Raw genomic sequence first — 13,863 nt, forward strand, 5'->3', positions numbered from 1 at the left:
AACACGTCTTTCAATGCTTAAATTATAAACCAATCATCAACATATATGTCTTTTAATTTTTAAAATTTAATCTTCAAATTTAATTTCATTAGCATTACTCGTGTAATATATATATATATACGTCTTATGTGTTATATATATATATATTCTTCCTAGATACGCCAAACGTTAGGCGGGCCCTGCAGGCAAACGAATCAGCCAATGGGTAGTCACAACTGCTGGAGTGGTGCCCTAGACACGTGGTGGTTCCTCACCCAGCCACCACGCTCCTGCTATGATTATCGCTTCTGTCCTCCGGAGACGAGAGAGAGAGAGAGAGATAGAGAGAGAAAGGAAAGAGAGACAGACAGACAGAGATCAGGCATCCGAGGGAGAGAGGAGGGGAACATCGTACGAGGAGAGTGGATGGACGCGGGAGATGGATGGCGCGTGGCAGGCGGTGAGACTGGTGCTCCGGATAAGACGATAATCAACCAGATAATGCTCAGATTCCGGCCGATCGCTCCGAAACCGGCGGCTGGCGGCTCTTCCTCCGGTCCGACTTCGGCGGATGGTAAAACCGTCCTTTCTGCAAGCAAGAGAGTAAAGAGGAAGTACATTAGGGTCGCGAAGGACCCTAAGAATAATAACAGCGCAAGAAAATTAATCAACAGTAGATCTTCCACAGATGATAATCCGCCGGATGTCGTCACTCTTCCACTGATGCCGGAAAAAACAGACTCTCTAGGTTTTTCAGGTAGTGGATCTTGGGGTAACAGGGAGATTCCTACGTGGAAGAACCTAAACCATAAGATGAACAGGTCCGTCTGGAAGGAGGACAGCCGGTCCAGGATAGATCGTGCGGCGGTGGTGCCTCGTGTGACGACGGTGGAGTCGTGGGTGACGGTGGAAAGCGTGACAGACACGTGCATGGAAGTACGAGGGTTAGGGTATACGGACATGGAGAAAATGAAGAGTTTGGATAAAGACACGTGTCCGGGGTTTATATCGGACGGTTCTAACAAAGTGCAGTGGGTGAACGAGGCGTACAAGAGGATGGTGAGCTATGTAGAGGGGCAGTTGCCGCCGGCGGAGGTTGTGGTGTGGCTGGATACGAAGGAGAGCCTGCCGTATGCTCACCCGATGTTCAGTTGCCGGGTGAGGCTCCAGTACTCCACGTTGCAGAAGGAGAAGTGCTCGAAGACGGTGCCGTGCGATGTGTGGAGGATGGAGTGTGGGTTGGCTTGGAGGCTGGATATCACGGCGGCGCTTAGTTTGGGTCTTTAAGCTAGGAGAAGCAAAGCTTGAGGGAGCAGAAGGTGCTAATAAAAATCAGGTATATGTTTATTAATTCTGGTTTTTAATATAAACCTTTGAATAAAGCAAACTACTAAACGATAGACTAACTCGCACAGGGAACAAAGCTCAATCTCTGATGATAACGTCTTTATATGTGTCACTTTTACTAGTAAGTGTAAAATCATTAAGGTTCTGAAATATGTTAGACGCTAGTCGGACGACGGACGGAAGCTTAGGCGAACTTACCAAAACATAGAATTATAGACATATAAGTACAGGGGTAAAAGCTTTGGTTTACTTTTCTTTTGGGACTCTCGGCGGTTAACATTTTGTATCACAATCAAAATGTAGTCTCGGAGACATTATCCGTCAAATAAATACTGAATATGTGATGAAAGCTTACAGGTAGTAGGTAAAAGCTTTTGTTTCGATCTAAAACCGTGGAAAGGGAAAGGAGGAGAGGAAGAGAAGTTCAAACAAAGCAACACGTGGTTGCTCTCATTGAGCCACACCTAGCATCTATGTTGATATAGATATAGATAAAGATATATATAATTAAAGGAGCTGATGGAAATATTATCTTTTGTTGGCTGCTGTGTGTCGTACGTTCTCCTGTTGTGAGATGTTTTCAAGAACCCCACGTATAATTAAGTAGTATTTTTTTTTATATAAGAATCAAATTCTTATAATTCGTCGAATATTTTGAGTCCAGCGTGGTTGATATATTTCAAATTTTTGTTTCAATATAGGGTAAATAGTCAAAATGATCTCTGAGATTTGTATAACTCATTACTTTGATTCTTAACATTTCAAATCGATAAAAGTGGTCTTTGATATTGTCCATCATCCATCATTTTGATCATTTTGTTAAAACTCTGTTAAGTGTCTCGGAGCTCTTGGCAGGAAGTTTGGACAATTTTCAAAGCTTCATAACTCAATCGTTTATTAACCAAATTCGATCCATAATATATCAAAATGAAGATAGGAAAGTATAGAATAAGATTATACCTATTTAGAATCCCAATGACTGCCGGAGATGGCCGAAAAATAACCTCAAAGTTGACTGGTCTGGGGAAAACTAGAAAACTCGCCGGAAACTGGGTAAACTTTAAACGTTCATAATTTCTTTAATACTTAACGAAATCAAGTGATTCAAAAATGAAAATCATACTTCTCGACGAGACTAAGAGAATGGTACCTTTGTAGGCTGCTAAACCACTAATTTGGCCAGAAAACGCCTCGAAAGTAGCTAATTCGAGATCAAGACAGCCATTTTCTGGCCAAACCATGGTGAGCTAGCCGTCGAAAAAGGTATCATTCTCTTATTCACGTCGAAAAGTATGATTTTTGTTTTTGAATCACTTGATTTCATTGAGTATTGAATAAATTATAATCATTTAAAGTTTACCCAATTTCCGACGAGTTTTCCTTCGGACCAGTTAACTTTAAGGTTATTTTTCGAAAATCTTCGACAGTCATTAGGCTTCCAAATATGTATAATCTTATTCTACACTTTCCTATCTTTATTTTGATACATTATGGATCGAGTTTGGTTAAGAAATGATTGAGTTACAAAGCTTTGAAAATTGTCCAAACTTCCGGGCAATAGCTCTGGGACACTTAACGGATTTTTTAACATAATGACAAAAATGATGGATGGTGGACAATCTCATAAAACACTTTTATCGATTTGAAATGTTAGAAACCAAAGTGATGAATTATGCAAATCTCATGGACCATTTTAGCTATTTAGCCTTCAATATATTAAAATTATGAGTTTGATTTCTATTAAATAATTGGTAAACCATGTAAGAGAGAAAAGGGAATAAATAATTATAAAATAGGGAAAAAATAGATGGGTGCCCCAATAGTTAAAATTGGGTTAGTTTGAAGTTGCCTAAATTTTTTTAAAAGCAGTTTCTTAAAAAGTTGTCTTAATTGTGTTTGGTAAATGAAAAAAAAATGTTTTTTTTTTTTCAAAATCATGGGTCCAAAACAGCACTACATATTCTTCTTTATAAAGCAATTTTTTTTTGGAGGCAAGTAAATAATACCAATTAATGAAACTTTCGTAAGTACTATTCTACCCCCATCATTTTATTTTTTGTTAAAAGTACTCACGACATTATAGTTTACTAAACACTTTCCTGCTTTACAAAACCTTCTTACGCCTAACCCCAATCTAGCCCTAACCTCTACCAACCTCACATCATGAATAGTGTTATTGAAAATTAAATTCAAGGTGTCGAATTCTTGTATAGCAAAATTAAACTCATCTGAACTATTATAAAAAACTTAAGTAATGGATTTTATATTCAACTATATCGAAGAACGAGTTCAATAATATAGATAATGTATTATGTTGCTTAACTGAACATCACTGGCAATATAACTGTTTCAATAAAATGGAAAATGAGGTCTCTAGGGCATCCCTCCAAGGCCGGGGTTTAGGTATATATGCCCAACTTTTAGATGGTCCAACAGCTTATAAAGTAATGCTATACGCCCTGAATACCAAACATAGGCATCTCCAAACTTAGTAAATAAATTACAGATAAATATATACAATATTCTGTCCTTGGAAACTTGTCATTCTATGTAAACAATAAAAAAATAAAGCATTAGGATATAGTATCGTTCAATGGATATGCAGTAATGTGGTAAACTTACCCTGAACCTTAGATTAAAAAATAATAGGAGCATTTTAGCTCGTCCACATTAACTGTAATGTATCTTAATCACACACTTTTTAGGCTGTCATGTGTTCTCCCACTCATTTATAATTGATTAACTTTTGTAATTTATTCAAAATAATGAAATAAAAAATTAGACCTACAATTGAAACTAAAATAATAAAACCAAGTTCATCGTTCTCCCTTCAAAAATGCAAATTAAAATCGATAGAAGTTAATCACAAAGCAAAGCATACTTCTGAAATTTTCCAAACAAAAAACAATAAAAGCAAGAACCAGAAAAACAATCAGCACAGATATTTGATGACGTTGAAGTGAGTTGTCCTTGGCTGCCCCACCGCCGCAGAGTCGTCATGTCGTCATAGTGCCCATCCTTACGATCCCCAGCCTCGATGGCCTCCGCAAGGGCCTCGTCGCCTTCACCCACAACCTCCTCAAACTGAATTTGCTGGTGGTGTCGTGCTCTGCCTCCTCTTGCTCAGGGTCATCTACTGGAAGAACGAGAGTAGCCCGACCTGCGACTCAAAAAATAAAAAATTAGAAAACTTGGGGCCTAGATGCAAATCGTTTCCACCTGTATCACGAATGTCCACCAATCCAAGCGATAGAAGAATATCACTTTTTACTTCTGACACATTTTTAATTTTAGTTCGTTAGATCAGATGAATTAAAAAATATTAAATGATAGAAATTAACAAGAAATATGTGAGATGTAAAAATAAGTGTGTGAATATCACTCCTAAAATCCGTTGTCTCTAAATTTTATCTTTTTAGTGTCTCTTATCTAATAGCTTGACACTTGTCTTCTAACTTAATAAAAGGTTAACACTGTTAACATTATTATTTTGTATTGGAAATTAAAACAAAAAACCCAGAAATACCAACTTAGAGTAAACGCCAAATTCTTCAGTTCTACCGATAGTCACCGAATCACCCAAAACCACGACCAGCCCACCTCGCCGACGACAACTCCGTATATTCATAGACGCCGACCAAGTCTCCTCTCTCTCTCTCTCTCTCTGTCTCCCAGGATTTTATACTCTCTCTCCCTCCCTCCCTCGCTCCCTCCCACACACCCTCCCTCCCTCCCACCCACCCTCCCTCCCCCCCTCCCAGGATTTCATATGGATTCAACCATCAAAGGAGGATGATGGTTTGGCTGGAATTTTGCAGTATAATGATAGTGAGAGAGACTGGAGGAAGAGGATGTTGGATTCTAATGAGGGACTTGGTGGTGACCTAGCTAGCTGCTGTTGTGGGGTGGATAGTCTGGTCCTAATCAGGCCAGATGCCCACTGTCGGAGGATTCGAGTGGATGTTTCCCCGACGTTCTACTACTGGTCCTCACACGTACTATTTATAAAACTTACTACGCTATTTATAAAATTTAACTGTATTTTATGAAATTTACTACATTATTTATGAAATTTACTACACTATTTATGATATTTATTATATTATTTATGAAACTTAACGCTACTACATTATTTATAAAACTTAACGGTATTATACTATTTATAAAATTTAACACATGCTGGGCACACATATTTATATTTTATGTTTTTTTATTTTAATTATTAAATAAAATTAGAGAGATTATATTCACACCCCAAATAACTTTTTCCACATATTTTTTATTTTTTAATATTTTCTAAACACCACTAATACTTGATAGAAAAATATTAAAAAATTAAAAGAATATGAAAAAAGTAATTTAAGGTGTGAGTATAATCTCTCATAAAATTATTAGATAACTTTTAATTAGAATATAAAATTTTAAAATATTTTTCATTAATTTTTCTTTAAAAATAATACTCTCACAAATAGTAGATCTAGCTATGAATTTACAACTTTGACAAATAGAAAGCTAAGGATTTACAACAGATATTTTAAGAACACGTGGCAGCAGTCGATCACAGGTATCACGTGGCAGCGCTCGATCACAATTCACAGGTATCCAATAATAGAAAATGTTCTATTCCATAAACGGAAATTAAAACCAAAATAAACCTAAAAAATCTTGCCCAAAGATTCACTTGTCCATCCGACCAACCACGCGTCCATATCGTAAAAGCACCAATTTGATCTCTTTCACTCGCACAAACTCCACGTCGTTCACCTACCCTTCTAATTGTTGTCGTGAGTGAGAGCCCGTCCACGCGAGATTGCGCGTCACGCGGTGTGTCTCGCGTGAAAGCTTTTAATGTTACTCTTTCGCAAACCGAATTTTGATGTTCTTCGCGAATGGAAGACGACCACGTATTTGATACCTCGAACCTCCCCAAAGGGCAACAGCAGTACGCTATGCTCGAGGCAGCCCCACGTCGACGTCTGCTTTTGAAAGTGGCTGACACATACTGCTCTCTCATTGGATGGGAGGGAGGGACATGAGTTCTAGTGGGCCCCACTAGGGGTGAAAAGGATTTAACCACTTGGATCCCGTCGTTGTTTCGGAGCTGTAACCCTAGCCCATGGTGGGGAAGGGGCGTTGGTGGTACAAGTCTTTACACGCGCTTCCTCTCGCGTGTCGTTGTTACTACTTCTGCCTGCCGCCTATTAATATAATCATCGCTATTCTTAGCTTCCAATCCGACGAGAGAGAGAAAGTAGAGAGAGAGAGAGAGAGATTGTGTAAAGGTTGTTGATATGGAGGGCGGAGAACGGCGGCGGATGCTAAGAAGAGATGGTGGGGGGCAGGATGCGCCTGCAATCGTGAACCCGAACATGCTTAGATTTCGGCCGATTGCACCGAAACCGGTGACGAACAGAGCCGGAGAGGTTGGTAATAACGAAAACTCGGTTGCGAGTATTTTGACGAGTGCAAGAAGAAAGAGAAAGTACGTTAGGGTTTCCAAGAATAATGTATGTAGGGCGAAGAATAAGGATCCTCAGCGCGTGGTGACGACTCTGCAGCTCTTGCCGGAGAAAAACGATAACAACGGCTCATCGAACGGTGAATCTTGGCGTCCGTTAGATCCTACGGTGACGGACAATAATAACCATAGAAATAACAAAAATAGTAATCCTACTGGTAAAGAAGATGAGGGCTTAGGCCTAGGAATTCCCATGTGGTTGAGGAATTACATGGGTGGTGGAGGAGGATCAGATCCGACGGAGGGGATGCGGCAGATGGTGGCGGTGGAGTCTTGGGTGACTGTGGAGTGCGTGACAGGCACATGCATGAATGTGCAAGGTACGTTTGGAAGTTTTAGGAGTAGGGACGCCGAGAGGATGAAGAGTGATCTGGAGGGGGACACGTGTCCGGGTTTTATATCGGACGGTCAGAACAGGGTGCAGTGGTTGAACGGGGCGTTTAAGAGGATGGTGAGCCAGCAGAAGCGCGGGGCGGAGATAGCGGTGTGGTTGGTGGTGAAGGAGAAACTGCCGTACGCGGATGCTTCAGCGTTAATAACATGCCAAGTAAAGCTGCAGTACACGGTGGGTAAGGAGAGGTGCTCTCGAACTGTGCCTTGTGATTTGTGGAGAATGGACGATGGAGGATTTGCATGGAGGCTCGACGTTAACGCTGCTCTCACTCTGGGCCGTTGATTTGAAGTCGTTTGTAATCGTATTTATGGATACGATTATCAGTAGATTATGGAATGGAAGCCTACGATCTCAGGTATATAATTTGCATTCATATATATTATAAACATTTGAGTTGGTTTGGTCATTAACTTCGCCAATTAAACTTAATTTAAGTGCGCAAATTAAGATAAACACGGATTAAGAAGTACTCCTAAACAAGTGGTAGAGCAAGCTATATCTGGCAAAACTTTATTTGTGGTGTAGGTGGGACAAAGTTATGACCATTTCGTTTTAGTTTTTTGCTTTTTAATTCATTGGTAGAGTCGTGGCCATCGAGTAACTAATTAAGTAATTATTCAAATTAACAAGAACCAATGTTTAAACACCAGGATAATTTAAAAAGAGACCAGGTTAATTTATGACCATATCTCTGATATATTTATTGTATTAATTAAGCTTGAGCCAAGACTAATCCCCTTTTTTTTCTGATCTTCTTGCCAGGTAAGATAAAGAGAGACTGCCCTATTCTTTCTATCCTGCCAGTAATGCCAACTTTAGCCACAGTCATCTCATCTACATCTAACCCTTTAAATTAAGGGGCTTTTAGATTCAGGTCTAAAAACATAAAGTGTTTTTAGGAGTGACTCCAATTATCTAATTATATGTTTTTATTTCTTTTATACTCTTTTTATATTTTCTAAAAATATTAAAAATCAATTAAAATCTTTTAATATTATGCATTTTTCAACTCCAAAATATTTAATTAATATCTTATAAACAAAAAAATAATAATATACTAACATAAATCCATCTGCAAAACATTTTACCCCTAACTCAAGTAGCAAATATATGAATGTATATTATACCTATAAGTGAGATATGAAACCTAACTAAAAGGTAGAGAAAAAACATAATATACTTATAAGCAAGACACATTAATCTGTGACAGGTTGACTATGAAAAATAATTTGTCATATAGGTAGATAAATACAATTAATTTGTGATATAGGTTGATTATAAAAATTAAAAAAAAATCTATAAATGGGTTAAAGCAGGAGGAATAACAAGAAATAACAAGAAAAGAAATAATCAAAGAGATAATTAGAAAGAAATTTGATTTTTACAATAAGTTTTTTCTTTTAAGAGATAATTATTGATAATAAAATAATTAAATTTAACGAATTGGACTTATTTTAATAAACTGGATTATTCCTACTATTTGCTACAAAAATAGGAGTTATATCAACTTTCCCTTAAATTAATTTGATCCTTCTATATATAACCATCTGGCTGGTTGGCTTACATGGCATCATGCTTTTGGTGCACGTCTTTGCCAGAAACATGATGTTTATACTAATTAATAGGCAAAACGAAACGATTAACAAATTGTGTATATATATATATATATATATTTATCTATCTGAAAATATCATCTCTAATCATGGGAAAGTCAATTACTAAATTGAACTTTTGAACCCTAATTAGATTCCAGTGGTCAATCAACAATGGGTTATCTGAATGATGTTATTTATCAATACTTGAAAAAATAGTTCTTATATATATATATATAGACACACACACACACACACATATATATTTATACACACATATGCACATAATTAATAAGAGAAATAAGAGAGAGACTTACATGAGCCGATAACACAAAAATGGTGGCATTGTCCCACACATATTACACATTTTTATATGCTTTAACTTTTTTACTTGGTGTCACATAATTAATTAATGCCTTGTAAGTTTAGTGATCTTATTTCTTGTAAGTTATTTTTTTACATAGAATAGAGGAGATGATTGGAACAATTGCTCGGTATCAGATAGATAACTAGTATATTGTCATTTACTCCGTGTGGATATTGATTGTTCCTAGTAGAATTCTACTATTTTTTTCTCTTTTTTCCTTGGGGGTGTGTTATAAAAATAGAATTTCCCCCATTGTTAAAAGATTTTCAAGATCGAATCCTCATTCATTTGCTGATGAAAAATGAAGAACCTGCGTTGTAATTCTTAAACTAAGTAACTAAGTTACTATTCCTTTGGTCTGATAAGTACTTAAATTGCCGCATAGTATTAAGTTTTAATAATATTATTCTTTATTTGTAAATGAAAAATTTTAAGTTTGATTATCGCTAAATAAAAATATAAATCAAAATATTATATAACTAAGAACTTAGCTTACTTGATCACCTATCCATGTAGACTTACATTCCTTCACCCTACATCATGACAGCCAAGAAAACAACTACCTTGCATTATAGCTCATTGAATTTCTCTTCTCCCGCTGGTTGTAGTATTATCTGATAACATCAGTCTTTTCATTCAATTTATATTGCATGCATGACATGTTCAGCGAATTAATTGGTTCAGAAGAAAAGTCAGAAATGTTTGGATTCGTGGAACCAGCTGGAATATATAATAATATTATTATATTTTAACGTGTACTGTATCCTTGATGTGATCTCTATCATACAGTTAAAAAAGTTCCAAAAGTAGAGATATCTGCTTAAACTGTAGCTTGCTTAGTGCTATATTTGGAATTTTGGATCTCTGCCCCGGGACATTGTTTAAGATATATAGAGTGGACTACAGAAGAAGCTCATATCTTCTGTGTAATTCTTTTAACTTTTGAAGTGTGATATCCAACATATTTTTTTACGTGTTACAAATTCTTGTTAATTTCTGTCATTTTTTTTTTCAATTCATCATATTCGACGGTTAAAAATTAGAAATATGTGTGAGAAATAAAAAAGAGTGTGAGGATAGTAATTAATGTTTATTTCTTGTTAATTATTGTTTTATGCATATATATACCCTGTTTTCATTTCTTGTTAATTATTGTTTTATGCATATAATAATTAATGTTTAATTTTTGTTGCTAGAATTATTGTAACAGGGTTTGATCTTTCCCGAGGAGGCTGGCTAGCTTCTGTGGATCTGAAGAATAATTGAACAGTAGCGTCTTGAAAGTGTACATACTGGTAAGCACGAAGCAGTACGTACGTATTAGATGTTGAATTATTTCAATGCCAAGAAACGCATTGAGTTGAAAAGAAGGGATACGAAGCAGTACGTACTCCACTTCTACTGTACGTATACTCTTGATTTAGCAGCAAATTAAAGTAGCTGCTGATGAAATCCTTAAAGGTTTGAGTACGTATATATATAATGTATGAGCAAGCAAGCTATGTAAAAAACTGCTGGTATGTTTATGCTTTTCTAATGCAGTAATGCACATGTTATCATCAGAGATTAATCGATGTCCAATAATTATATATATTGCTTTTCGATCTGTCTCTGAATTGTTTCGTTTCTTTTCTTAAATTTTTTCCATTTTTGGTGGATAATTACGTACGTATTTTCATCATCAGCATGCAGTAATTAAAAGAAAGAAAATTATAAAATACACTGCAATGACTTGAAAAGAAGGGATAATACAATCTGCTTAGCTGGATAAATAAAACAGGAATTTACAGTCTAAATTAATTGCAATATGCATTCCAAGCTAATAAACCCTAACAAAACTAGCAAAACATAAAATTCCCGTAACTTCTGCTTAATAGAAAATCAGATACTTAATTAAAGTTGGGTGTTAATTGGATTTTCATTTTAGTCATCCTAATTAGGTACTTTATTTTGAATGGGTACGAAATCTCTCGTAGGTAATTACATGCTCATAGTGTTTAATCGTGTTACTCTTAGCTGTCTGTGTGTGTGTGTGTGTATTCAAACTAATGTAATTAATCAAAGGAATAAAATCAAAATTCAATCCAACAGTTGGTTTAATGAAAAATAAATCTTATTTATCCAGAGATTAAAATGTAAGTGCCAATTTGATAACCATTTCGTCTTTTAATTTTAGTTTTCACTTTTCATGCTTGAGATATAAAGTATAGGAGATAATGGATGAATGAAGAAGCGTGGTGGGAGGGAGAGGATGAATAAGATGAACACAAAATCTCGAAAGCGAAAGCACAACTCAAAATAGATTTTGGTTTTAGTTTTCAATTTGTGTATGTTACCTTATACATTTCTTCTACATCTATCAAACCGTCCTTTCTCCACTCTTATTCATCATTCCTTCTCTTATGTGCTTTCCCCATAACAGATGCATAAAGATAAAAAAACTAAAAACTAATTACAAATGAAATGGTTACAAAAAAAATGTGCTAAATACCTCAATGTAACAAAGGCAATAACCCGTCTTCCTTCCTCATTTCTTTTCCTTTATTCTTTCTTGCTTGATATTTTTAGTGATGATCATCTTCTCAATATTTTCTTCATTCCTTCAAACATATCATCCTCCATAACTGACCATCAAGGCTGCATGCACTGTAATCAGTATCTCGATCGTTCTCTTGAAACTCTTTCTCATTCAAGGATATTGCCTGATTCCAACTCTCCTTTTGCATGGTTCTTTATCTGACGGTCACTCTTTCATCAAACATCGACAACTATTTCTCTGTATCCACTTAATTAGCTCAATGTTTCTTTTGTCTTAGGACTGGATTGGAATAGATAATCCATTATATTCACAGTATGTGGAAGAAAGAGATAAAATTGTGTCTAACTTGAAGATAATATAGATTACTCATTAACGAAACTTATCTATTCCAATTCTTTGAAATGGATAAGAAGCGATAAGTTAATTCTTTTCATATCTAATCTCTATTTGGTTCCTTCAAAATAAACGTCAATATACTTTTAAGTCTTCTGGATTATCCATGAAAGTCCAGTTGCTCACAAGTTTGACTTCCATGTTTAATAATTAATTAATCAGTATTCACCCAATGTTGATTGGTGAAACTTGCTCAATTAAGTACTGATTTCTTCTTTGAGGGAGGGATGTATTCCAACCATTAACAATACACATAAAACATGAGAAAGCGAGAGGTGGACTCAGTGTTTTGATTGGACGAGGCATGCATTTGGTACAAAAATTCCAAATTCTTAATTAGTAGTATTAACATTTCGTACACTTTGATTAGGTTTAAACTGAAGACGTACGTGAGTCGATTAAGTGAGGCCACCTAAGCACTGGTAATTGTAAAATATACAGATGCCCTATCAACCTTTGCAGTTGGCATATATCTAAAAAGTCTATACAGATGCCTCCAAAACATTTTATAATAACAAAATAATCTAATTAACCTATAAATTAGATGACGGATATCTCCAAAACATTTTGTGATAGATTGATGTTTGGAAAACGACATTTTTGTACTACATGGATGTTAAAAATATGACATGTACACATCATTTAATACATTAGATAGTATGTATATCGACAATAACAAATTTTTATCCCATTAAGTGGGGTACACTGTATGAATTCTAGAACTTCACTGCGCTCAGTTTTGCGCCAAGTCTTTTGTTAACTTCAAGTACTCCAAATCTTTTCTTAGAATCTCTTTCGAAGTCTTCCTAAGTCTCCATCTATCATTTTTGCCATAAGTCTTTGTCTCATAATCACATATTCTAACTGGAGTATCTGTGACTCTTCGGTTCACATGTTCAAACCACCTTAATTGGTTTTCTCTCGTCTTATCTTCAATTACGGCTACTCCTACTTTATCTCGGATATCCTCGTTTTTAATCTTGTCATTTCTTGTGTCCCCACAAATCCAATGAAACATTATCATCTTCGCTACTTTTATGTTTGCTAATAGTAGACCGACATATTACAAGAATATAATTTCCCTAACATTTTTCCTTATAATAACATAATTCACGAAATCTAACATATAGGCTTTAGAGCAACTGCACGTAAAATGAAAATTACTTGCTTTCTCATGTTTGATAGCTTTAAAAAATAAGGAAAACTAATGAAAATAGTTTGAAAACTTTGAGTTTTAATGATAAGGACAAAATAAAGTATAAAATGAATAGTACCAGGTTTGACTTTTTAGTGTAAAAATGTGGTTTTTCGTTAAAGTGAACAGTACCGTGGGCTTTTCGTTAAAACTCCCTAAAAAATAAGACACTTAGTTTATGAGAAACCAACACCTTCAATTGAACTAGGATTTCATTTTTCTTTCCAATGAAAAATCAAGGCAAGCATAAATTACACTTTATCATGATCATTTTTTTGTAAATCATATAATGTGCTGGTTGATGTGATTGGACTTTTTTTTTAATTATTAAAAAGGAAGTCTAACTATCAATCACCATATCATGTAATTTACAAAAAATGATCTAAAAATTTGATATCCCTAGCATTTTACTATTGATTATTCATATAGCTTGTGGCCTAATATATATATGTTAGGATATTAGTACACTCGCTTTTGACATACACTTTGACACTCATTTTGTATGGCTCATTTCGTAATGTATTTCAACGGTCCGAAAC

General features: G+C 35.5%; 2 protein-coding genes and 1 long non-coding RNA gene across 5 annotated transcripts; 2 read left to right on the forward strand and 1 right to left on the reverse strand.

The window, feature by feature from the left end:
* Nucleotides 1-10,803, forward strand: LOC103442154 (uncharacterized). Of its 3 annotated transcripts, none has more exons than XM_029107649.2 (2): nucleotides 1-1,315; nucleotides 10,394-10,803. In XM_029107649.2, exon 1 carries the CDS (start codon nucleotides 202-204, stop codon nucleotides 1,264-1,266), a length of 1,065 nt encoding a protein of 354 aa, XP_028963482.1. In that variant the 5' UTR covers nucleotides 1-201; the 3' UTR covers nucleotides 1,267-1,315; nucleotides 10,394-10,803. The 3 variants fall into 3 exon arrangements, with proteins under 3 accessions (XP_028963482.1, XP_008379135.1, XP_008379134.1); XM_008380913.4 differs by lacking the exon at nucleotides 10,394-10,803 and adding an exon at nucleotides 1,395-1,978; XM_008380912.4 differs by lacking the exon at nucleotides 10,394-10,803 and adding an exon at nucleotides 1,684-1,978.
* Nucleotides 4,216-4,997, reverse strand: LOC108174175 (uncharacterized). Its single transcript, XR_001790974.3, has 2 exons — nucleotides 4,857-4,997; nucleotides 4,216-4,486 (listed from the first exon to the last, which is right to left on the reverse strand). It is a non-coding gene; the product is annotated as an uncharacterized lncRNA (long non-coding RNA).
* LOC103442155 (uncharacterized) lies at nucleotides 6,495-10,803 on the forward strand. The gene is made up of 2 exons (XM_029107650.2): nucleotides 6,495-7,593; nucleotides 8,001-10,803. The coding sequence occupies exon 1, from the start codon at nucleotides 6,618-6,620 to the stop codon at nucleotides 7,518-7,520; it is 903 nt and encodes a 300-aa protein (XP_028963483.1). The 5' UTR covers nucleotides 6,495-6,617; the 3' UTR covers nucleotides 7,521-7,593; nucleotides 8,001-10,803.
* Nucleotides 10,804-13,863: the final 3,060 nt, after the last annotated feature.

This window comes from Malus domestica, chromosome 09 (assembly GCF_042453785.1).
Source record: "Malus domestica chromosome 09, GDT2T_hap1".
Taxonomy (NCBI): domain Eukaryota; kingdom Viridiplantae; phylum Streptophyta; class Magnoliopsida; order Rosales; family Rosaceae; genus Malus; species Malus domestica.

Coding starts and splice junctions, on each gene's coding strand:
- LOC103442154 (XM_029107649.2), top strand. CDS start 202: ATGGGTAGTCACAACTGCTGGAGTGGTGCCCTAGACACGTGGTGGTTC.
- LOC103442155 (XM_029107650.2), top strand. CDS start 6,618: ATGGAGGGCGGAGAACGGCGGCGGATGCTAAGAAGAGATGGTGGGGGG.